The sequence below is a fragment of the Budorcas taxicolor genome, chromosome 2 (genome assembly GCF_023091745.1).
Source record: "Budorcas taxicolor isolate Tak-1 chromosome 2, Takin1.1, whole genome shotgun sequence".
In the NCBI taxonomy this organism is placed as follows: domain Eukaryota; kingdom Metazoa; phylum Chordata; class Mammalia; order Artiodactyla; family Bovidae; genus Budorcas; species Budorcas taxicolor.
Genome location: NC_068911.1, coordinates 82100623 through 82126947, shown reverse-complemented (window position 1 = coordinate 82126947; position 26325 = coordinate 82100623). Strand labels below are relative to the sequence as shown.

The 26325-nt window shown below is 38.1% G+C and overlaps 1 protein-coding gene across 8 annotated transcripts in view; it reads left to right on the top strand.

The window, feature by feature from the left end:
* Window positions 1-26325, top strand: part of PKP4 (plakophilin 4) — a 257367-nt gene that overhangs the window by 145473 nt on the left and 85569 nt on the right. For 7 of the 8 annotated variants that reach the window (XM_052653958.1, XM_052653951.1, XM_052653943.1 and 4 more), the window contains exon 4: window positions 22453-22487. The exons of the other annotated variant lie outside the window; for it this stretch is intronic. In XM_052653958.1, the coding sequence (XP_052509918.1) occupies window positions 22453-22487 (35 nt within the window). The remainder of the gene's footprint in view (window positions 1-22452; window positions 22488-26325) is intronic. 8 annotated transcript variants of the gene reach the window in all.

The following is a 26325-nucleotide window of genomic DNA, read 5'->3' as shown; positions in this document are numbered from 1 at the left end:
TGAGGTTGCAAAGAGTCAGACACGACTTAGTGACTGAACAACAACATGGATGTACTACATTTTGTTTATTCTTTTATCACCTAATGGGGTTTTTTTTTTTAATTGTTTCCAGACTTCTTAGCAACTGAGAATAATGCTGTGTCTCAGGTTTTAGGAGGAGAACATCCCAAGGGTTCTGCTCCCGGAATTCTTTCTTTGGCATCAGGGAGAGACAAAGAGAGTAGTCAAGATTCCCCTCTGAGCCTCTCTAAGCCTCTATCTGAGCCTCTCCTACTCCCTCCAAAGGACTTGCCTACTTTTCTCTCTCCTTTGCTCTGTTGTGGTAAACCGTTGAATGTTGCTGAGTTAACTGAGTTAGTTTTAAGTGTGTAGTATGTAAGCTGTTTGGGAGTTCTCTGACATTCATCAATCAGCATATAGTTCACCATATTTTCTTTCTTCGCCTTGTGTTTGGTCACTGGTGACTCTTAATGGTCAAACAAATAAAAGCTCTCTATGTTGACTTAAAATTCAGACTAAATGAAGAATAAACTATTTGATATTTGAATGCAATTATCAGAAACCCTCTTCGGGATCGCTGTAGTGAATATTTAATAAATGGATGCTCTTCTTAACAAATTTAGTAACGGGGTATGTTTATGATTCAACTCTCCTGTGTTAACACAGTAAAAGATACAAATGAGTTTGTGGCTGACTACAGCTCTATATAAGCCCTTTTCTGGAGCTAATTACTCAAGTACAGTTCTTTCAAAAGGCCTTTTAATTGATACTTCACAATGCCATTGCAATCATAAGCCAGTTTCATCTGGAACATACAGATCCAAGTGGCAACTATCTCTGTACATTTGAATTAAACTCCATAAACTAAGTCTTATGTAGGGCATGTGGAGAAGGAAATGGCAACCCACTCCAGTATTCTTGCCTGGAGAATCCCATGGACAGAGGAGCCTGGTGAGCTGCTGTCCATAGGGTCGCACAGAGTCAGACACGACTGAGGCAACTTAGTATAGCATGTAGGGCATGAATTCAAGGTACTTCTACCACTTTTCCATTAAGATGACCTATTTTAATCTAAGAAACATGACCACGTAGAATTTGGATTTTAAGCCAAGTAATAGTATCATAAATATTAGAATCTTTTATGGACCTGAAACATTAAGCAACAAAATGCTGTAATCATAGTGAATAAATATTTCAAAATGAATTAGTTATTGCTTAAACTGAGCATTTTAAAATGTTAAGTTGGTTATATGGTTAGAAGGAGCCGCAAGAAGAGATCAAGTTTATAGTTGGCATCAAAGTTTCAGATTAAGACTATTTTAATACATTTGGTTAAGTACAGAAGCAGCCCTGGTGTATCAACTTTCCTAATTAATGAAGAGGAAAATACTTTTTAAAATTCAGAAGCCCATGCGTCTAAAATATAGGTACATTCTATATTTATCTATTAAAGAACTAATTTAATTAAAATAACATCATTTCATTTTCTGTAATTTTTCATAGTTCATTTCTATAATTACAATTCCTAAAATAGGTAACAGTGATGAATTATTGAATCAATACAAGAATTATATTACTAGTCCCCACTCTTAGTCATTAGGTTTTATTAAACCATGTGTATATATTGATTAAAGTAATTTAAATAGCCATATAGTGTATATCAGGATGCTTTTTGGAAAGATTTACTGCCTTATAGGCATTAATATAATAATTACTTTAATTCTGTATTTTCTTACTACTTATTTTGCATTTTTTAATCTTTATCTTGAGAGATGTGAAAAATACTAAAAATTGCAGAGAATGATATAACAAAAATTCAGATACATTCCAGAATTGAAAAGCATTGATAATTCATCATTTTAGCTTTTTATATAAAAAATATACTGAACATAAAATTCAAGACCTCTTTGTCCCATTCTCCCTTCCCAATAGCCTGGCGTGCTGCGATTCATGGGGTCGCAAAGAGTCAGACACGACTGAGCAACTGAACTGAACTGAAGATATAGTCTTCCTCTGTGAACTTTTATATAATATACACACGTCATATACGTCCATGGTCTATGTTTTGTGTGCTTTTTTGTTGACATACTCATATGATAGTCTCTGTGTGTCATTCATCTTGATTACTCGGTGTTTGAGATCTATTCATATTAGTATGTGTAGATCTAGGTTATTTAACTGCTGTTATTTATTTATGTCACAGGATGTTAAACTCTCCATTCCCCTGTTGAAGAACATTTATATTACACTTTTAAGTATTTGTTTTAAGTAATGCAGTAGTGAACATTTGGAGACATATGTCCTGTTTTACATATATGAGGTTCTAGAAAAGGTATCATTCGAAGTAGAATACTTGGGACATAATGAATGCATGTTTTCCATTTTTCTAGATCTTGCTGAATTGCTTTCTCAGGTTACCAAACAATTGCACCCTCTCAAGCAGTATGTGAAAAAGTTCCAGGTTCCCTCTCCTTCTCTCTCTTTTTTTAATCTTTTTTAGCCAACATTTGATATTTGGCATGCTCAGTCTAATGTTTTCTCGTTTTACTTTGCATTTTCTTGATGGGTGGTAGGATTAAGTATCTTTTCACGTCCTTTTGATAATATTTGCATTTCCTCTTCTATTCATATCCTTTGCCTATTTTTCTAATGAGGAATTTGGTTTATTCTTTTCATTTCTGTCATTAGTCTTATTGAGCTGGAATAACTGTGGGATATACATCTAAAATAGTATAGGCCTTGGTACACCACAACACAAAGAATACCATATTAATCTATTTTTAGAATATAAATCCTTAGTGTTATGACAAGAATGGAGGAGAGACCACCCTCTATATGTGATATATAAAAATGGATCCCAAATTCTCCAAATCTACCCAAACAGATGATACTAACATTCCTTTCTATTTCTTTATTTCCTTTAGTGATTGCATTTGTTTTCTTCTGCAAATGTTTATGATGTCTTCTCTAAATTCATTCAATAAGTAGTATGCCTTTGCTTTATCACAGAGAAACAAAACACAGAAGCCTGGAATTTTCACTCTACTAGGAGGGACCATTGTGTGTAATTAATTAGCCATATGACAGAGCAACTTAGAAGCATGAAATGTATGTCTATATTATATTATTTTTAATTTTTGAAGAGTGCTGTGTTGATCAGATTACATTGCCCTGTCTCTTTGCAGGGAGGCCTTACTTTAGTGTTTTTGATTCTCATATCTTTAGGTGAAATTACTTCTTTGTAATTAGAGGGAAGAGAACAATAGCTGTTGAGCACCTATGATATAGTAAATATTTTTGCTAGTTAATGTTTTGTACTCATTATCTGCTTATTGTTCAAGGGTTTCTGTTTTGGTTTGGTTTTGTTTGCTTTGGTTTTTATTATTATTGTAATAACATACAATTACAATAATGTTAACCTGATTTTAACATTAAGATATTTTGTCTTAAAGATAATGTTATTCTATTGGTTTTCCACCGTGCTGTCAAGAATTAGTTACTACCACTGTTTCATCTCTCCTTCACAGAAACTTTGAATTGACTGCTATTTCTATTCTTGGTTGGTCATAGGCATGTTACAAGAAGTCATGTAGATATTATTTCAAAGATTCTGTAAAACAGTCTTAAGAAAAGTTGCCACTAATGTACTCTCTGCAGTTCATTTGGCAGGGAGGGGGCCAGTTTACCATGCTTTCATCTAATCCTTTTACTTTCCATGATGAGCTAAAGGAAGGTTGGTGTTAAGTTCACATTCTCATTATCATTTGGCAGGTTAAGGACACAGCAGAGAAAGACTGATGTGTGTGATGGGATGTTTCCTTAGTCCTTCAGAGACGAACTACTGTATACACTGTAGCCAATGATGTATAGAAAAGGAAATTGGAAATGTGATTATCCACCTAAAAGTGAGAGCCATTCATTAGTGCATTTTCAGCAATTAATCAGCTTGCCATAAAAATGAGCATGGCATGTCTGCCAAGGGCGGGGAGAAACAACTGACAAGTTTGCCAGACTTTGTAGTGACTAAATTGTTATTACAGCTATCCTCCCTGAGGCTTCACAATCTATTTAATAACAAATCAATCTAATCTGTTTCTTGCATAGATTTTTCTGCTCTGCTGTTGTGTTACTCTCCAATTAAATAGGGAGAGAACCACTCTAAAACTGAAGAGAAAGAAAGCCTGCGGGCTACAGATTTTCATAGCTAAAAAAATCTCACATTAAACAACTATGCATTTTAACCACTGTCACATAGTTTAGATACAGCATTGGTTTGCATTATTGGATTGCTTAGAGGCCAGGGAAGAATGTCTTTAGGGTGTGCATGTGTGTTTATTTCTTCTAGCCTTTTATTTATTTATTTTTTTTAATAGTAGCCAGTTATTCTAAGATCGTATGATCTGTTGTTTCTGCTTCAGAACACATCAATTAAAGGTTGATCTTTACCCAGCTTTAGTTACATTATCAATAAAGAGGCTATTTGAGCCACAGAGAAAAGTCAAACAAAATTATCAACTGTCATCTAAGAACTGGTGTTTGGAAGTACAAAATACAGATTTATATCTATTTCCTGAGCAGCATTAGCAAAATACTTTTCAGTAAAGACTTATTTAGAAGTAGTAAGTAAAGCACTTTTGTATTCCTTATGAACATAAATACAAAGGTAGAAACTACTATTGACTAGAGTAGTACAGTAAAGTCTAAAAGTTAAAATCTTAGCTGAGGGTTTTTTGCAGCCACTAACAAAATAATGTATCTTCATCAATGATCATCAGTGACTGGCTAAAATCATTAACTGAAAATTGATGAGAAACTTTACAATAAATGGATCAGGCTGACAGCACCTGAACTCATTGATCTTATGTTCTACAAAGCAGAACACAGACAGAACTTTTGGCCTTCTGATGAGAGGCAATGAGAAGTGCATACCATTACCTGTGACATATTCTTGCTGTCAGATTTCTCAGTTATCTGGATTTAAGTACCAATTCATAGGAAACTGGAGGCAGAGAAACAGAGTGAATGACACTGTGCTGATGTGTTAGTTAGATCCAGTCTGTCAGGAATTTTGCAGAGCAAATGAAATCAGTTGAAACAGGAAGAAAAGAAAAAGTAAGAGAGAGGGTGAAATTTTGCATGAAAGGAAATTTTTAGAGACATAGCAACCAAATACAATGTGTTGACCTTGATTTGGTGTTGGTTCAAACAACTGTTTTTTAAAAAATTCAAACAGGGACTTTGAATACACTGACTAGATATTTGTTGATGTGAAGAATTTTACTGGTAATTTTTTATGTATGATAATGTTATTGTGGTTATGATCTTTCCAAAGTCTCTGTGTTTAAGGACTTCTCTGGTGCTCCAGTGCTTAAGACTTCACCTTCCAAGGCAGGGGGTGTGAGTTTGATCCCTGATCATGGCGCTAAGGTCCCCTGTGTCTCGTGGCCAAAAAACCAAAACATAAGACAGAAGCAGTATTGTTTGAATAAAGGCTTTCTGGAAAATGGTTCACATCAAAGAGAAATCTTATAAAAAGTCTATATTTAAAGATACATCTAAAGTAATAAGATATCTGAGGCTTGGTCCAAAGTAATCTAGTAATGCAGAGAAAATAGTGTGTAAGGGAATAGGTGAAAAGTGTTGAGCACATGTTCCCTTTTATTTGTGGAAGCTGGGTGATGAATCTATAGAGGCTTCATTATACTGTTTTCTTTTATATATAAATGTATATGTGTGTTTTAAATGTTGTATAACAAAAAGTTTAAATGTTCAGTGATCCAACTCTTAATTTTCTTTTCTTTTTAAAAAATATTTATTTATTTGACTATGCTGGGTCTCTGTTGTGGCACACTGACTAAAGTTATGGTTAAAACTTTTTTTCATTTTTATAAAGCTAGAAAGGTCATATTTCTCAAAATCTGAGTGATGGATGCTTTCTTTAATAGTTTAAAGGAAGAGTATTTATTAAAATTAAATTAGATTATGCATCAGCACAGTATGTTCCACCATTCTCTGTAATGCATTTTCCATCAATCACATTGCCTCACTGTGGCAGTGAATGGGAGAGGGAGCAAAGAGGAGAAAGATAAAACAGACCAACTGCTTCCTCTTTCACTTTCCTCTTTTCACTCATATTTCTTAAAAGAAGAATGGTGGATATTAAAACTAGGAATTTAACAGTCCTGTCCAGCCACTTGTTCATTTGCCATGGAGGGTGCCTGAGCAGTGTTTTTAGCTCACCCATTATATATCAAGAATTCTGCTTGAAAGGACTTTACTTTCCATTTTCATTATAGTCATTCCTTCTCATTCCTTCTAACAGGACTTTTTTTTTCCTATTTCATTCCCCCATTCAGTAGTTTGGAAACCCTGTACACTCATGTTGGAGGATAATAGAGAAGAGAAGGAAACAGAGTAATTATGTAAGGGAATGTGGGACAAATTAGGGATCCGTGAGAGCTTTCAGGGGAGTTTTAAAGCATTCTATTACCACTTTGCTAGGCTCTAAGTCTACTACCTAGAAACCTAGCATGAATGAAAGTCACTTAGTCGTGGCTGACTCTTTGCAACCCCGTGGACTATACAGTCCATGGAATTCTCCAGGCCAGCATACTGGAGTGGGTAGCCTTTCCCTTCTGCAGGGAATCTTCCCAACCCAGGGATCGAACTCAGGTCTCCTGCATTGTGGGCAGATTCTTTACCAACTGAGCCACAAGGGAAGCCCAAGAATACTGGAGTGGGTAGCCTATTCCTTCTCTAGCAGATCTTCCCAACCCAGGAATCAAACCGGTGTCTCCTGCATTGCAGGCAGATTCTTTACCAACTGAGCTATCAGGGATATGCTCTGCCAAATGTTGACTGTATCCTTGTGTGTCCGTTCTGCTTCCTGGGCAGTTATTGATGATGCAGGGCCTATACTCTACCCCACAGGAGGATTCAAAACAGCTATTTATGGTGCTTGTCCATGAATTGAGGGCTGAAAATGCTGTTATATATTTTTGTACTCTTAATGAAAATAAAAGTTTCCTCAGACATTTAAGAAACTTGACTGGTTAAAAAAAATTAATTAAAGTCTTCTGGGTCATCAGTGGCTAGAAAGTGAATATCATTCTTTAGACACATACTAAATTTGATGCTGTCTGTACATGAGATCAAAGAATTTATGTGAATATATCATTTGGTTTTGAATGCCAGAACAGGATAAATAGAGTGGTCAGTACATGTTTAATAAGACATTTAGGTTTATGATATCTTAAAGTTACTTTTAAGTGAATCTTATATAGGCTTTTCAAAGTACTTTGTATCCTAAATAATATTCAAAATGAAATTATAGGCTTTATAATGAGGAATTTTAAGGGTTCGGGATGCCGGCCAGTAGAACTCTTACTACAGGTCTTGACACCTTAGTCCACATTAACTATGTGCTCCACCTCCTGTAGAGCAAGGAGTGAAAACAGGACCCTTGCTGTGTTCCATACCAGTGCCAGCTTTATTTTGCAATGTAAGATTTGAATTGTCTTACATTTTTCTAAAAGAGTTTATTTGTGTGTGTGTGTGTGTTTTAAATCTTAAATTTTAAAAAATCTTTTCCCTTTCTGTTTCTTTGCCTTTGGAAGAATGTAAAAGAGCATAAATGAGGGAGACAGTAACATTTTGTAGACCTCAACACAAATTCTCAGCAGCTCATCTATTCTGAGGCTTGACCATTTGCCTAAATATTAATAGCATCCTACATCATTGGAAAAGACTCTCATGCTGGGAGGGATTGGGGGCAGGAGGAGAAGGGGACGACAGAGGATGAGATGGCTGTTTGGCATCACCAACTCGATGGACACGAGTCTGAGTGAACTCCTGGAGTTGGTGATGGACAGGGAGGCCTGGCATCTGCGATTCATGGGGTCGCAAAGAGTCAGACACGACTGAGCGACTGAACTGAACTGACATTATGGCAGAATACTTAGGAAAGAGAGTTTGGTGTTGTGTTTAGTCATTTTACTATTTTCATCTCAGTTTCTTTCGTTCTTTCAAATGTCAGCTGAAATGTTAGAAAACCTTTCTCTTCTGATTTCTGCCTTTATAATTGAAACACTTGTTGTGGGATGAGCTTAACCAGAAGTCATGCTTCCTGTATAATTTGTGGAGATACCAGAGGGAATCGTTTATCTCATTTTTGTCTAGTACTATATTCTTTTTGATCTTCCCCTTCCCCTGAGGTCCTCTGGATCTTTCATTCATAGATTCAAAGTACTAACACAAACTGCTTTTGTCAAAGAATATTTATCTTCTAAAATGTGTGTTCACCTTCAGTCCCCATGAAAGTTGCTTAAATTGTTTAAATGGCTAATCTGATATTTCCTGTTCCTTTAATGTGTTTTTGCTGTGCACCAAGTACATAGTTTTCTCTTTCAGAGACTCACTGTAATATTATTTATTTTTTGTCTTACCCTTTCCTGGAATGTATTTCAGACAGGTGTTATAAGGGTCCAAAATACGGTGAAGTGGTATGAGAGAAGAGTGGAAGAAAGAATTGAGCAAACAGTGTTGAGAACTACATAGAGCCAGTATGAGATCAAAAACGTTCACCCCAGTGTTCAGTTATGCATTTTACTCAAAACTCATGAGCAGCCTGTGGAAAACAGGACTGCACTTTTATCCCACCCCTTGCTGTTCCTCATGATCTTTTGAAGACTGATGTTTTAAAAGCACGTTCTGAGAGCAAGGCCAGTTTTTTCAGGCGAAGTGTCACTGAGCGGGAGGGAGAATATGGGTCAGACTGCAAGCCTTTGACCCTTCTCATATTCCGTGAAGCATCATGCCTGCCTTCCTGCAGCCATCTTGCCTGTGCCTTCAGTTGGTCACCCAGGTGACAGTGACATGTGAGTGCAGGTTGCTGGGCAGAAATCCATCCCCAGGCACGGAAGAGAACTCAGGGTTCCTGTCATGTTGCTCATGGATCAGGAGCAGCTGTATCCTATGTGAAGGGTATCATTTTTAATTCCAGTGCCTTTTCTTTTTAATCCTCAGTGTAACCCTCAGACATACAGATAATTATGAAAAGAAATCCTTTGCCCTGTCTCATTTTTTTATTCCTTGCTTAGTTCAGATTATAGGCATGTACCATTTTCAGGGGCAATTTAAAACCGTAACACATAAAATTAATAATAAACTACAAGTAAGAGCATGTTGTCATGGTTTCACTTTTCTTTTTTTAATATGATTTTATATATTTATTTTTGGCTGTGCTGCGTCTTGGATGTTGTGTGGGCTTTTCTCTGGTTGTAGCGAGTGGAGGCTACTCTTGGTTGCGGTGTGCAGGCTTCTCATTGTGGTGGCTTCACTTGCTGTGGAGCAGGGATGCTGGGAGTGCAGGCTTTGCAGCACATAGGCTCAGAAGTTGTAGCTCCCAGGCCCTAGCACATGGGCTCAGTAGTTGTGGTGAATGGGCTTAACTCCATAGGTAGCAAATGGGATCCTCCTGGACCAGGGATTGAACCCGTGTCTGCTGCACAGCTGGCTCTTTACCACTGAGCCCAGGGAAGACCTGCTTTCAGTTATTGTGACTGCTGATATCACGTGGTCCTTTGATAGGAAGAAGGAAATCAGTTTCCAATAGAAGATATTCTAGGGTCTGATAACACAATAAAGAAATCCTGAATTTGAAGGAAGAACTTTTGGTTTTGGTTTGTTGAGATTGATTGTGAATAGGCAATAAGTAAATTTAGAAGAGGCTCCCAAGATTGTAGTATCCCTGCTAATATATCTTTATTATCTAAAGGCTAATGATTTGTTATTCTAGGATCCTCAGAACCCCTTAGGGACAATAAAACGGTGAGTTGCAATAGCTGTCTGCCTCCCAGCTCCCCTCCTTTGCTTCAGCAGGCAAAGCAGTTCACCTTCATTGTCTACGCACTGGTCTTCCTGTCTTCAATATATTAAAATAGCCTAGTGGAAAAATAGCTATGCACACCTGTCTTGAGAAGAATAGTCATGATGTATTATTTAATTTTGTCTTACTGCTCTAGTTCAGGCATGAAAACAAAAGGTAGGTCTCTGTTTAATGTAAGGTATTTATTTCCTAGTTAATTTCTTTTCTAACTAAAAGCGAGAGATGAGGTACATTTCGCAAACACAAGACAAACAGTACTAGTTAAAACCTATCAGTTACCTACTGGTAGGTGGTATGAGTTATTGGAACGTCAGAAGATGCCTCATGATATTAGAGAGCCCTTTGATTCCATCTTCGGCTTCTAGACCTCACTTCTCACCTTGCTAATGATGAGTATAAAATGAACTCAAAGATGTTCTTGCTGAGGTCAAGGTGAAAAAAAATTTGACCTGCTTACATGATGAATGCTTTAAGACCTGGTACTTCCACAGGCATTATCTTCAAAAAGTGGTTTTCTCAACCATAATTTCAAGAGCACTCAAGAAAGGTGAAGCACACAATGAGCTTTACTCAGCTAAGAACTCACACACACACAAAAAAACTAATGGAATATTTTACCAATTCATTGAAAGGAACTGAACGGAGTTTTAAATGTACTAATTAAAAGGGAATCAAAGCAATACTAGATAGAAATTTTAGAAGACTCAGAGTATGGTATGATGTTACTGCCATATTGTTGAAATTTTACCTATAATTAGTGAAAATAGAGAAGTGTAAGTGTTGGATAGCCTGGGTTACTCAGTTGAGGGAATTTAAGTTTAATCTGGTAACACTCCAAATAGAGACTAAAAGTTGAGAATCATTAGTAGTTATTTTGCCAGATTCTGGCAGAGAAAATCCTAGGTGCATAATAGGAAATCTGGAGTCCCACTTTCATGTCTAAGAAGATTCTGAAGCAGCTTATTAAAAAGCAATTTGTAATGCCTAGAGGATAGCAAGGTATTTGTTGTTATTGTTCAGTTGCTTAGTCATATACAACTCTTTGCAACCCCATGGACTGCAGCACACCAGGCTTCTCTGTCCTTCACGATCTCTCAGAGTTTGCTCAAACTCATGCCCATTGAGTCGATGATGCCATCCAACCATCTCATTTTCTGTTGCCCCTTTCTCCTCCTGCCCTCAGTCTTTCCCAGCATCTGGGTCTTTTCCAGAGAGTCGGCTCTTTGCATCACAGAGCCAAAGATTTGGAGCTTCAGCTTCAGCATCACTCCTTCCAATGAATATTCAAGGTTAATGTCTTTTAAGATTGACTGTTTTCATCTCTTATTGTCCAAGAGACTTAGACGAGTCTTCTTCAGCACTACCATTTGAAAGCATCAGTTCTTCAGAGCTCAGCGATTTTTATGGTCCAGCTCTCACATCTATACATGACTGCTGTAATTTCAATGTGAATTGCCTAAGATAAAAAGGTAAACCGACCTTTCATCTTTTATCTGAGAGAAATAAACCTTGAAATCAAGTAAAAAGTAGACTTGTAAATATTAGAGCAATGAATTAAAAAGGTAATTACAACAAACCAATAATGAGTTGCCAAAATTTTTCTCAAAATGGATTTAGTATCCAGAACACCTACATATTTGCTAATGGAATAACTTCAGTTAGTAATGAATTGGTAGAGAATGAGAAAAATGCATTTTGGAATGTATTCCAGCTACTTAGATTTCATCTCAGTGAACATGAAGTGGTTCTTGAATTCAGGAGTTAACATGTACAGAAAATACAGAACTTTTGTTTGTTTGTTTGTTTGTTTTGTTTTGTTTTGTTTTTAAGTTTTTTTTTCCCCTTTATTTTAATTTACAATACTGTAATGGTTTTGCCATACATTGACATGAATCCACCACGGGTGTACATGCATTCCCAAACATGAACCCCCCACCCACCTCCCTCCCCATAACGTCTCTCTGGGTCATCACCGTGAAATTGAAGTTTAGTTGTGTATAATATTATATGTTACAGGTATACAATGTAGTATACCTGTGCACAGAATTATACAAAAAAAATCTTCATCACCCAGATAACCGCAGTGGTGTGATCACTCACCAAGAGCCAAACATCCTGGAATGCAAAGTCAAGTAGGCCTTAGGAAGCATCACTATGAACAAAGCTAGTGGAAGTGATGGAATTCCAGCTGAGCTATTTCATATCTTAAAAGATGATGCTGTGAAACCTCAGCAGCCACAAGGCTGGAAAAAGTCAGTTTTCATTCCAGTCCCAAAGAAAGGCAATAATAAAGAATGTTCAAACTACCACACAATTGCGCTCATCTCACACACTAGCAAAGCAATGCTCAAAATTCTCCAAACCAGGCTTCAACAGTACCTGAACTGTGAACTTCCAGATGGAAATTCAAGCTGGGTTTAGAAAAGACAGAAGAACCAGAGACCAAATTGCCAACGTCTGCTGGATCATGGAAAAAGCAAGAGAGTTCCAGAAAAACATCTACTTCTGCTTTATTGATTATGCCAAAGCCTTTGACTGTGTGGATCACAACAAACTATGAAAAATTCTTTAGGAGATGGGAATACCAGACCACCTGGCTTGCTTCCTGAGAAATCTGTATGCAGGTCAAGAAGCAACAGAACTGGACATGGAACAACAGACTGGTTCCAAATTGGGAAAGGATTATGTCAAGGCTGTATATTGTCACCCTGCTTATTTAACTTATATGCAGAGTACATCATGCAAAATGCAGGGCTGGATGAAGCACAAACTGAAATCAGCATTGCAGGAGAAATATCAATAACCTCAGATATGCAGATGACATCAAGCTAATGGCAGAAAGCAAAGAAGAACTAAAGAGTCTCTTGATGAAAGTGAAAGAGGAGAGGGAAAAAGTTGGCTTAACACCCAACATTCAGAAAATGAAGATCATGGCATCCAGTCCCATCACTTCATGCCAGATAAATGGGGAAACAGTGAGAGATTTTGGGGGCTCCAAAATCTCTGCAGATGGTATCTGTAGCCATGAAATTAAAAGACACTTGCTCCTTAGAAGGAAAGCTATGTCCAACATAGAGGGCATAATAAAAAGCAGAGATACTACTTTGCCAACAAAGGTCCATCTAATCAAAGCTATGATTTTTCCAGTAGTCATGTGTGGATGTGAGAGTTGGACTAGAAAGAAATCTGAGCGCCGAAGATTGATGCTTTTGAACTGTGATGTTGGAGAAGACTCATGAGAGTCCCTTGGACTGCAAGGAGATCCAGCCAGTCCATCCTAAAGGAGATCAGCCCTGAGTGTTCATTGGAAGGACTGGTGTTGAAGCTGAAACTCAAATACTTTGGCCACCTGATGCAAAGAAGTGACTCGTTTGAAAAGACCCTGATGCTGGGAAAGATTGAAGGTGGGAGGAGAACGGGATGACAGAGGATAAGATGGCTGGATGGCACCACCAACTTGATGGACATGAGTTTGAGTAAGCTCCAGGAATTGGTGATGGACACGGAAGCCTGGCATGCTGCAGTCCATGGAGTTGCAAAGAGTCAGAAAAGACTGAGTAACTGAACTGAACTGATGCAGTGTAGTAATTCACAATGTTTAAAGGTTATAGTCCATTTATAGTCCTTATAACCTACTACCTATATTCCCTGTGTTGCACAATATATCCTCTTAGCTTATTTATTTTATACATAGTTTGTACCTCTTATCCCCTACCCCTATTCTGACATTCCCCTCATCCCTCTCCCTACTGGTAGCCACTAGTTTGTTGTCTATATCTTGAATCTGTTTCCATTTTGTTATATTTACTAGTTTTTGTTATTTTTTAGATTTCACATATTAGTAATATCATAATTTTTGCTATCTCTGACACATTTCACTTAGGATTGTACCCTCCAAGTCTATCCATGTTGCTGAAAATGGAAAAATTTCATTTTTTATGGCTGATCAGTATTCTGAGGGGTGTGTGTGTGTACATCTCTCTACTCATCTGTCAATGGACACTTAGATTGCTTCCATATCTTGGCAGTTATGAAGAATGCTGCTGTGAACATTGGGGATAAATATATCTTTTAGAATTAGTGCTTTTTGTTATTTGGATATATACCCAGGAGTAAATCCTCAGTCATATGGTGGTACTATTTTTTTCATTTTTCTTGAAAAATTTCCACAGTGTTATGCACAGTGGCTGTACTAATTTACATTCGCACCAACAGTGAACAGAGTTCCTTTTTCTCCACATCCACACCAATGTTTCGTATTTATATTCTTTACTTTGTCAACAAAGGTCTAGTCAAGGCTATGGTTTTTCCAGTAGTCATGTGTGAATGTGAGAGTTGGACTATAAAGAAAGCTGAGTGCTGAAGAACTGATGCTTTTGAACCATGGTGTTGCAGAAGACTCTTGACAGTCCCTTGGACTACAAAGAGATCCAACCAGTCCATCCTAAAGGAAATCAGTCCTGGGTGTTCATTGGAAGGACTGGTGTTGAAGCTGAAACTCGAGTACTTTGACCACCTGATGTGAAGAGCTGACTCATTTGAAAAGACCCTGATGTTGGGAAAGACTGAGGGTGAGAGGAGAAGGGGACAAAAGAGGATGAGATGGTTGGATGGCATCACCAACTCAATGGACATGTTTGGGTAGATTCTGGGAGTTGGTGGTGGACAGGGAGACCTGGCGTATTGCGGTTCATAGCGTTGCAAAGAGTCAGACACAACTGAGCGACTGAACTGAACTGAACTGGTGATAGCCAATCTAGCAAGTATGAAGTGACATCTTATTGTGGTTTTAATTTGCATTTCCCTGCTTAACAATGTTGATCATTGTTTGCTTCTTTTCACCATTATATCCCAGCCTCTAACAATGTCTGGCACTCAGTAGATGATCAACAAATACTTGTTGAATGGGTTCATGTAATATTTACAGTAGACATCTTCTCTGTAAGATGTAGAAAAAGCCAAAAATTCCTTTGTAGAATGAATGAAACAATTCTAAAATAACATAGGATTAGCCCTAATAATGAGCAACTCAAAAAATTAATATCACCTATCATTTATTTAGCATTCTACACAGTTGTGGTTGGATGCAAATAGAATTAAGCCACAATCTTTATCCTCAAGAGAGCCATAATCTGGTAGTGGAAACAGATAAGCAAATATTGCAGTTTCAATCATATGAAAAACAAGAATCAAGATAGATGAATTGTTAATATAAAGAAGAAGTGATCAACTTTCATCGTGCTAATTTTTGAAGAATGTTTAGTGCTTACCAGAGAGAATGTTGTGGAGGGTATGTAGTCTAGACAATGGTACATGCCCATACTCTGTTCATAAGTAAAACAGTTTCTCGTGTATTCCTTCCAGTAATTCCTGTCCACTAATACCAAATGAAGCTTGAGTTTTGACTGTGCTTAACTTTTTGAGGTATTAATAAGGGCTGTACATATTCTTACACACATATATGTCTCTGTGTGTAGTATAAAATTTCTTAACAGCTATTTTTCTAAATAAAACAATGGAATAACTTGGATTGTATCCCAATTCAATGTGTTTTGGATGAGAAAGTGACAGTAGCCTGCACCTCACTAGTGATGATAGAGGCCCCACTAGACCAGGGAGAAGGTGAGGGAAATGCTGTGATGAAGTTACTGTGTAGCTTCATCAAGTTTTCTCCACTCCTCCCTCTCCTGCTGTTTGCTACTACTGTCCTCTGAAGCTCACATCAGACACAGTAGAATCCAGGAGGAAATCGAGTACTGACTTATTGATGTTGACCATTTTACAAAGATATTCCTGTTATTATTAAGTGATTAAAAAGTAAAAGTAAACTAGAGTGTTCCAATCCATGCTGTGTATGACATATATATTGTTAACATTGTACCACGTGTACCATTCTGAAATTTGTGTAATTCTGAGTTTCCAGACTGTGTTCTACACATTCTACCCCCAAAATAGCACTAGAAGCGTGAAAGCAGCCTGATATGTGAGGAAACTGCAAGTAATTAGAAATGCCTAGAATGTAGGTTTGTGTGGGAAAGGGCAAACTCGAAGGAACCAGGTGGTGGAGGGCCTTCTGCACCATCTGAAGATGTTTGAATCTCTGCCATACTAACCAAGATGCTTGAAATGTATCCTGTATGAATCTGTTGTGCGTTAGCATCAGGAGAATTTCAGATTTGAGTGTTTGAAATATCACCGTAGCAACAGCCTGGAAGAGAGCCTGAAAGGATGAGAAATCAAAGCCAAGCAGACCAGCTAGGAGAGAGCCTGAAAGAATGATCCACCCAAGAGACCATGAGAGGATGAAAGCCTGAACTGTGTACTTGGTGGTAGCGATGGATTCAGAAGGTGTATGTTTTGAGTGACAGCCGTGTGCCACAAGCTGCTGTGGGTTCTGTACGTGTATCTGTGAACGAGGCAGACTTCCCTGCCCTTATGGAGCTGTTCATGAGGGGGGTGCGGGGACAGTAGGTAGTCAGTAAAACAGCTCCATGTTCTTCAGTGAGAGACTAGGTGGTAATGATTAGATGGGAATTTATTTGGGGGGGGGGAAGGGTTTCAGTGTGTCAAGTACAAAATGTATTATATCCAGTACGCAGCTGGAAATACAGGTCAAGAGTTAAGGAGTGAGGTTTTAGCTCTTTTCAGAGGGCCGTTTATATTTGGGCTGAGTCATAAACATCAGTCAGAACCTTCAGCTACAAACAGTAGAATCCCCTCTGGCCTGTGTAAGCTGGAAAAGAACTTGTCAGAAGCTGTGAGGTATCAATTTTCAGAATCTCTGGGAAGGCCAGAGAACCACCTTCTGAGTTGGGGATTATGGGAACAGTGCCCACTGCCACTACTGGCCCCCCACTGCTGGTGCCTGCTGCACCACTGCCACACTGACCAGCCTCCTTCTAGACCCTGTCACTGACCGGCTCTCTGGCTGCAAGGGAGTGAGCGGCTGGTTTTCTCACTCATAACATAGGAAAATATCACAATAAGGGGGTTTTGAAGACAGCTATGGGCTTCTCTGGTGGCTTACATGGTAAAGAATCCGCCTGCAATGGAAGAGACCTGGGTTCGATCCCTGGGTTGTGAAGATCCTGTGGAGGAGGACATGGCAACCCACTTCAGCATTTTTGCCTAGAGAATCGCATGGACAGAGGAGCCTGGTGGGCTACCTGCCTCCTGAAAAATCTTTATTCAGCTCAAGAAGCAACAGTTAGAACCGGACATGGAACAACGGCCTGGTTCCAAATTGGAAAAGGACTATGTCAAGGCTGCAGATCGTCACCCTGCTTATTTAACTTATATGCAGAGTACATCATGTGAAATGCTGGGCTGGATGAAGCACAAGGTGGAATCAAGATTGCTGGGAGAAATATCAATAACCTCAGATATGCAGATGGTCCCACCCTGATGGCAGAAAGCAAAGAGAAACTAAAGAGTGTCTTGATGAAGGCAAAGAGGAGAGTTAAAAAAGCTGACTTAACACTCAGCATTCTGAAAACTAAGATCATGGCATCTGGTCCCATCACTCCATGGCAAATAGATGGGGAAACAATGCAAACAGTGAGAGACTTTATTTTCTTGGGCTCCAAAATTACAACAGATGGAGATGTCAGCCATGAAATTAAAAGCCGCTTGCTCCTTGGAAGGAAAGCTATGACCAACCCAGACAGCATATCAAAAAGCAGAGACATTACTTTACCAACAAAGGTCCGTCAAGTCAAAGTTATGGTTTTTCCAGTCATCATGTATGGATGTGAGAACTGGACCATAAAGACGGCTGAGCACCGAAGAATTGATGCTTTTGAACTGTGGTGTTGGAGAAGACTCTTGAGAGTCCCTTGGACAGCAAGGAGATCCAACCAGTCCATCCTAAAGGAAATCAGTCCTGAATATTAATTGGAAAGATTGATGTTGAAACTGAAACTCCAATACTTTGGCCACCTGATACAAAGAACTAACTGACTCTTGAAAAGACTCTGATGCTGGGAAAGATTGAAGGCAGGAGGAGAAGGGGACGACGAAGGATGATATGGTTGGATAGCATCACCGACTTGATGGGCATGAGTTTGAGCAAGCTCTGAGAGTGGGTGATGGACAGGGAGGCCTAGTGCACTACAGTCCATGGGGTCGCAAAGATTTGGATACAACTGAGCGACTGAACTGAACTGAAAGACTGCAGTAAATATTCAACAAAGGTATTTTGGGCTCCATTTATGTCTGTGAATGAAAAAAATACATAATTTCTTAAGTATATGGAATTTTATAGTGATTTATTGCATTTTCTCATCAATACTGTGATGAAGGCATGGTGTCTTTCTTAAAACGAAGATTTTTTTTTCTCATTAAAATGAATTGCCTTGATTTATTAATTTGCTGATGATTTTGCTTTTAACTGTAGTGTGCTAACCAAACAGTCCCAAACTTACAAATGGATTTCATTCTAGAAGGTTGTTGATCATTAAGTTGTTAGGAATTGTGAATGCATCTTCCCACTGAAACAGAGTTGTCATGGATGGTCCCATTCTTGTGTTTTAAAATGTTTCCACACTGCAGAGGAGGTTCTTGGCATGTTCAGATGAGAAGTGAAAGGGAATGGAATGGGGTCATCCGTGGCCACAGTGCTCTGAGACATGTTGTAGGCATTCAGTAAAAGTCGGGGAAATCTTGTTTTGGAATAGATGGCTAGAGGGAGAGAGGGAGGAAGGAATACACCTATGTGTCAGGTGGCGCTACCTCTAGTTTATTGTTCCAAGAAAAGTGACTTGAAACAGCATTTCAGAACTTCACGTATTTACTGCCTGATCCCTGAACCCCAGAGTGGTGGTTCAGAAAGAAATGGACTATTATGAATAATATATAATGACCAGGATTGTGGAATTAGTGTGAAAGTAATTGGGCTAAATGTATAGTCTTCAAAATATACCATGGAATTTTTTATTTTTAATCTTCAATATTAACTTATTTTCCCCGTGATTTTTTTTTTTATTGTTTGTCTAGAATATGATAGGAGAAAAGGTAATTTTAACTCAGACTTTCCCATGCCTTCACCTTAGTTCAGTTCATGTCACTCAGTCTTGTCTGACTCTTTGCGATCCCATGGACTGCAGCAAGCCAGACCTCCCTGTCCATCACCCACTCCCAGAGCTTGCTCAAACTCATGTCCATCAAGTTGGTGATGCCGTCCAACCATCTCATCCTCTGTTATCCCCTTCTCCTGCCTTCAGTCTTTCCCAGCTTCAGGGTCTTTTCAGATGAGTCAGTTCTTCGCATCAGGTAGCCAAAGTATTGAGTTTCAGCTTCAGCATCTGTCCTTCCAATGAATATTTAGGACTGGAATGCCTTACTGTATTTTGATGACCAAAGGTCTTTTCAGCACTGGAAATGCTGCTTGCCTGCTTGTTATACAATGAGACTACTGGAACTTCCTACCTAGAGTAGGGGAGAATAATTTGACCTGTTTAGTGTTGTTCAGTTGCTAAGTCGTGTCTGACTCTTTGCAACCCCATGGACTGCAGCACACCAGGCTTCTCTGTCCTTCTGAGTCTTCTCCAGCACCACAATTCAAAAGCATCAATTCTTTGGTGCTCAGTCTTCCTTATGGTCCAACTCTCACTTCCGTATATAACTAGTGGAAAAACCGTAGCTTTTTGCACCTTTGTGAGCAAAGTGATGTCTTTACTTTTTAATACGCCATCTGGGTTTGTCATAGCTTTCCTCCCAAGAGGCAAGCATCTTTTAATTTCTTGGCTATAGTCACTGTCCACAGTGATTTTGAAGCCCAGGAAAATAAAACTATCACTGCTTCCACTTTTCCCCTTTCTATTTGCCATGATGTGATGGGAGTGGATACCATAATTTTAGTATTTTCTAATGTTGAGTTTCAAGCCAGCTTATGAACAAAATAGTAATAATTTACATATACCTGATCCCTCAGAACAATGAAGAACTCAGTATTATTAATACTTTTTTCACAATTTGTGTTAAAACCGTATTTATTAGGGGCTTCCCAGATGGTACAGTGGTAAGGAATCCACCGGCCAGAGCAGGAAACACAAGACACAAAGGTTCGATCTCTGGGTCGGGAAGATCCCCTGGAGTAGGAAATGGCAACCCACTCCGGTATTCTTGCCTGGAAAATTCCACGGATGGAGGAGTCTGTCAGGCTACAGTAGAGGGGCTTGCAAAGATTTGGACACAACTGTGCACACACACACACAAAACATCTGTTTGCCAGGCAATATGCAGTGCACTTGACCTAAAGAGATGCGCAAAACAGCCACAACCCTTGCCCAGTTTGAGCAGTTATGACATATAATCTATGATCTAAAATTTAAAAATTAAAAAAAAAAACTTATAAGGATATTTCATTAAGGTTTATGTAAATTTCAACCAGAAGATAATGGACTTTACCACTCCCAAGACACCTGAAGTATATTAAACATTTCTGGTTAGTAGTTTGATTTTAATATTGACAAAAAATGTGAATATGTTGATAGAAACACAGTTGGGTAATTAGCAACTTTGGTGCTTAGAAAGCTAGTTTAGATGATAGGATTAAATGATAATATTCAAGAGAATTAGAATTCAGTTTTGGGAACCACTTTTGAGAATGTGGTAATATCTTCAGGAACAAGACAAGTATGCCATTTATTGATACTTGACCAAATTTTCATCTGTTTTTTCTTCCCATCACTCCCTTTTGAAATTAGTTAGGAGTACATCAGGTGGAGGATCATGATCGGAAGCTGAAGATGAGCATTAACTGACTGACTCTGTTCACTGGGAGCATGTTCCCCTGGTCACAGCTAGTTCAAGGTCCCAGAATGTGAGCTGCTTGCAGATCACAGGCAAAATTGAACTTTGGGAGTTCTTACTGAATCTAGAGTTTTTAACCAGCAAGAGTTTCATCAGCCACTTAATGACTTGGGGAAAATACCAAGGCACTAACATGGACTTAAAATCTTACAACTACAGCTTTGAAAGTATTGTTCTTTTCTTTATTTTAGAGTTTCCTTAAGTGCAAAATCATGTACCTTTTCCTTAAATTTAATAAACACTTCCAAAATACTTCAGTATGTATTTGTTTCTGATTTCTAAATAAAACACAAGTGTTTAAAAAGAAAGAAATCCTTTTAGTTTTAACCCACAGAAAAAACCGCTAGCACTTTGATCTTTATTTTTTACACTTCATAGGCATATTGTGTGTGTCTATGTGTGCACGTGTGTGTGTTTAATACAAAAATGGAATCACAAGCTGTTCTATATAGCACAGTGGTAAGAAGCCCTGACTTTGAAATCCAAACATCCTTGGTTTAAATCCCAATTCTTCCATTTACTAATGTAATAAGACTTTGTCCAGTTTTTCAATCTGTGAAATAAAGATAATAAGGTACCTCTTCATTAGGTTGTTGTGTATAATATACAGGAGATAATATATGTGAGGTACTTTAACATTTAATGAATGCCTAATAATTCAGCCTCTCTTATTGCTTTGTTCTGCTACACTATCCCCTGAGAACCATGCTTTCCTGTATTATTTTAAGGGAGGGGGTGGACAGGGAGGCTCAGATATGTCTTTATGCACTAATTTTTAAAATTGGTACTCTATAAACTGGGCTTCTCAGGTGCCTCAGTGGTACAAAATCCACCTGCCAATGCAGGAGACACAGGAGATGCAGGTTCTGTCACTAGGTGGGAAAGATCCTCTGGAGAACGACCTGGCAACACACTCTAGTATTCTTGCTGGAGAATCCCATTGACCGAGGAACCTGGCGGACTATAGTCGTGGGGTTGCAGAGACTTGGACGTGACTGAGCATAGCACTCTATAAACTTAGAAAAATATATAGTTAAAATTTACCCCTAATTTGTAAAACTTTGTGTTTTGATATAAAGATTTATGATATTTAAATTTTATAAGGCAACATTCAGTAAATTGACCCCATTAACTTATATGTCTATTACAGCATCTAAGACTTTTTTGAAAATAAGTAAAATGAATAAACTTAATAACAACCTTTTGGGTTCTTTTTAATGTATATGTCATACAGAGTATGATATATATGTTGTTTTATATGTAGTTTTCATATAAATTATTCCACATAAAGCAGCATGCTGCTGATGCTGCTAAGTTGCTTCAGTTGTGTCCAACACTGTGCGACCCATGGACTGCAGCCCACCAGGCTCCTCCGTCCATGGGATTTTCCAGGCAAGAGTGCTGGAGTGGGGTGCCACTGCCTTCTCCAATAAAGCAGCGTAGGCCCTCATATAAGTACTATGAAGGTCACAGTTGGCTGTGCTGTTGTACTTGTCTTATTCAAGGAGAATCATATGTCTTTTTATAATTTGCCTTAAGTTTTAAGAAATACAGATTTGTCCCAGATTGACATAGGGGGTTAAATACTCTCTAAAAATTAATTTAGAACAGTCACTTTAAATTTTGTTTGAGGTTTTAATATACTTTTATATAATTAAATGTGAAAATTTAATGTTTATATGCAAAACAGATCCAGAATTAAAGTTTACAACAAAGGAAATAAATGTTCCATTTTTTTCCTTCTTTTTCTCTAGCTCAACTGAGAAGTCATTTCCTTGGAGATCAACAGGTATGAGTTTTTAATCATATAAAAAAGTCTTTCTTACGTTTTGCCCAAGCAGTCTGCTCTTTAAATTTACTGTCTCTTGATGAGATCAGTTAAGCCAAAACTTTAATAGTGACAATATTGAGCTACTTTGCTTAAAGGTAGTACTTATTAATATGCTTAATTTTTTAACATGTTTGAATAGATTTATGTATGTCATTTGTAAAGAAATTAAAGGATTAAGCATCAATATTTTTAATGTCAGTTCAATATTTGAATTTCTTACCATAAAGAAATATAGCAATGCCCTCACACACAGGTTTTTGTATAATCTTAGGAAGTTTGCTAATCACTTATCTAAGTCAAAGTCTTTCCTTTCACAGTTTTTTTTTTTTTTTTTCATATTAAAAGGGAAGAGTTGCCTGAAATGTTCATTTTTTTGTACTCAAATGTGGACTACCTGATAGCGTCTAAAGTAGCCTGGAAGATTCTAATGTCGTCTACATGTTCTTTTTACCTTAAGTTCACCTCATATAAGGGATGAATTACATTAAGGAGAGTGTCTCCCACTTTCACAGATGTTTGATGTCTTCACTCATTGAATGGTTACTGAGCAGCCACATCATGACCATATACTATACACATTGCTCATCAGATAGTGGTGGACTCCACACACACATGCCCCTTGCCTCTCATGAAGCTTATAATGTGCGGGACAATGCCAGCAACTTATAAATGCTAGATTAGGCCTTGATATCCAAATACTCTGACAGTTTTTAAACAAAGGTTGAATTCAATAAAACTCAAATCACTGAATGCCTGGTATCTGAGTTTATCTGAACCTGATACCAGGATTCTGGTGTTATTTATAGTGTATACAAGGCTCTTTGCTATTTTCTAAAGAAGCTATTCCCAAGAAATGTAGTGTTTTATTCAAAGCATAGATGACGTGTAGTATGGAGGCTTCGCAGGTGGCACATTTGCAAAGAATCCACCTTCAATGCAGGAGACGGCAGAAGACACAGGTTTAATCCCTGGGTTGCAAGATCCCCTGGAGTAGGAAGGGCAACTCAGTCCAGTATTCTTGCCTGAGAAATCCCATGGACAGAAGGAGGAGCCTGGCAGGCTGCAATCCATGGGGTCTCAAAGAGTTGGACATGACCGAGCTACTGAGCACAAAGATGAAGAAGAGACGTGAAAATCTACTTAACAATAAGACTTACAAACAGCAGTTTAATAGTAGGAAGGACATGGCATGAAATTATATGTGGTTAACTGCCAAGTAAGTATTATGCAGGAAACATCGTCATCAAATGGACAGTCCATTTGTGAGATAACTTTGCAGGGGTGAGCCTGGAGCCTGGGGCTTGACTGGCAAGCCAGCTGTGGAGAGAGTATTGTCATTGTCACAGCAGCAGAGACTACAAAAATGTCTTATGGGAACATTTAAAACTGATTTGGGAGATGATAAGACGGGCAAAGACCACACTGGGCCAAATTATAGAGATCTGTAAATACCAGGGACTTTGAACTTACTACAGGTCATGGGGAGCTACTGGAAATCCTTTGAGCAAAAAGTCATTCGATTTAAACATTCCTCAGGAGACGTGGCAGTGCTGTGAACTGCTGAAAAGAGATGTGAAGATTTCAGTTTAAAGAAAAATACAGAGTGCATTTGCTACTAAGCTATGGCAGAACTCTACCATTTAATATAAAATTCTCCTGTAAGTTCATATTTAATACTGCATCATTAATTTATTCCAAAAATGTTTCTTGAGAGCATAGTGGGCTCGCACATAGTTGTCACTGTTTCAAACAGATATCCTTGACCTCTTAAGTGTTTCAGGTCTAGTGGAGATATATAGCTCTATACACTTAAAATTGGGGAGGGGAATTCTTTAAAGAAAAACTATAAGTATATATCATATTTACCCATAGCTCTGTTTTTGGACATTCAGGTGTTTTTCATGGGTATAAATAATGTTATGGTAAACATCCTTGTATATAAAATTATACCTGTAGCTTTGATATATCTTTTAGGCTAGGTTTTCCCAAGGAAGTAAACTATTCAAAGTATATGAACATTTTCAAGGCTTTTTAGATGTATAACCAAGTTGTTTTCCTAGAAGAGTTGTATTCATTCCCCTCCCTTTTGGTATATGAGGTCAGTCCTCTCACTCCCTCATTAGTGTCATCGTTTATATTTCTGGCTACAAAATATTTCTATATCTGTCATTGCCCCATTCTCTTGGAATGCTGGCATTTGACAGGCGGAAGTTCTTCGCAGCCCAAGGAAAATAGCTGTATCAGTCAGGGCCCAATCACCCAAAGAGGTAACTGTTCCTGGAAGCTGCTGCCATGTCTAGGACTGCAGGGACCAAGCGCTGCATGGGTTGCCACCAAATTGTAGCAATGGTGGGAGGTAGAGCAAGGCAGTGTTCCGGCATTAGCTAGAACCACAAGGGAGATACAGCCTTCCCAGAGAAGGTCTACTTCCTAAAGTAGACCCAGAGAAACATCCTGGCTGAAGTAAGCTGGAGGGAGCAGTTGTAGATTTCTAACTACCAAAGCCAGGCAGGCACAGTATGTAACTGTATTGATGTACTCGTAAAGAGAATGAGCTTAGATTATGAAGACACCTAATAGGGAATGACCATCCCTTAGCATCCTTTCTACCTCTCCTCCCAACCGGTGTGTTCACTCAGTTTCAATCATTTGACCACCTTCTTCTGGTGGCTCAGAGAGTAAAGCATCTGTCTGCAATGCCAGAGACCTGGGTTTGATTCCTGGGTTGGGAAGATCCCCAGGAGAAGGAAATGGCAACTCACTCCGGTATTCTTGCCTGGAGAATCCCGTAGATGGAGGAGCCTGGTAGGCTACAGTCCACAGGGTTTCAAAGAGTCAGACACGACTGAGCGACTTCACTTTCTTTCTTTCTTCATGATTTACTAATGCATAAAATAGAGATAGATAAAATATTATAGATAATTTGTAAAACATTATATTTATGTTTCATTTAATACATAAATATTGTATAATCTTTTATTTTTATACATATGTCAACTAGCTCACCAAACACTTTAGTGTTTAGGGAAATAAGCTTCAGTAATTCATCTGTCTTCACCACATGCGCATTCATAATTCACACCTGATAACTGTACTTCATCCCTTGCTTAAATCAGAGTATACTCCTGCACAAGTTCATGTTCCAACATGGAGGTATTCCATTTACTTACCCTCTTTCCTTCTTCAGGGAAACATAATCTTCAAATACAGCAAACACAATGCTATTTACTTCACTCTATTATTTTAACTACATTAATGTTACTTGTGTGTTTTCTTAAATTTGCCTACTTTTCAGCCATTCTAAAGGCATTTCAGTTATAACCATGGCAATAAGCTATAATGATAAGAGTAGAAATTTGAAATTTGATTATATGAATAAAAGAAATATCTGGTTTCTTTCATAATCCTTTTTCTAAGCAGTTATAGATGCCCTTAAGTTCGATTGTGAGTAAATGGGATGAAATGACAGTTTTTCTGCTACTTCTCTTGTAAAGTTTGTTATCTTCTCTTTACCGGTATGCATGCAGAAATACTGAATGTAATATGAAAATAATCTTGTTTTAAAATTTGGCAGTCCCGCCCAGAATGAGGTAGAGATGGCTTAAATATAAAATATATTTTAAAAGTCTTTGGTCTATTTTGTCTTTGGCTAGGTCTTGGCAAAAGAAACATCTTTATTCAGTTATCTTGGTTTCCTAAATAAAAAAAAAGGATCACATGAAAGGATTTAGGATTGGAGGTCTGTCATTGTTCCTCATTTTTCTTCAGTATTTTGAACATTTACTTGAAGACAATT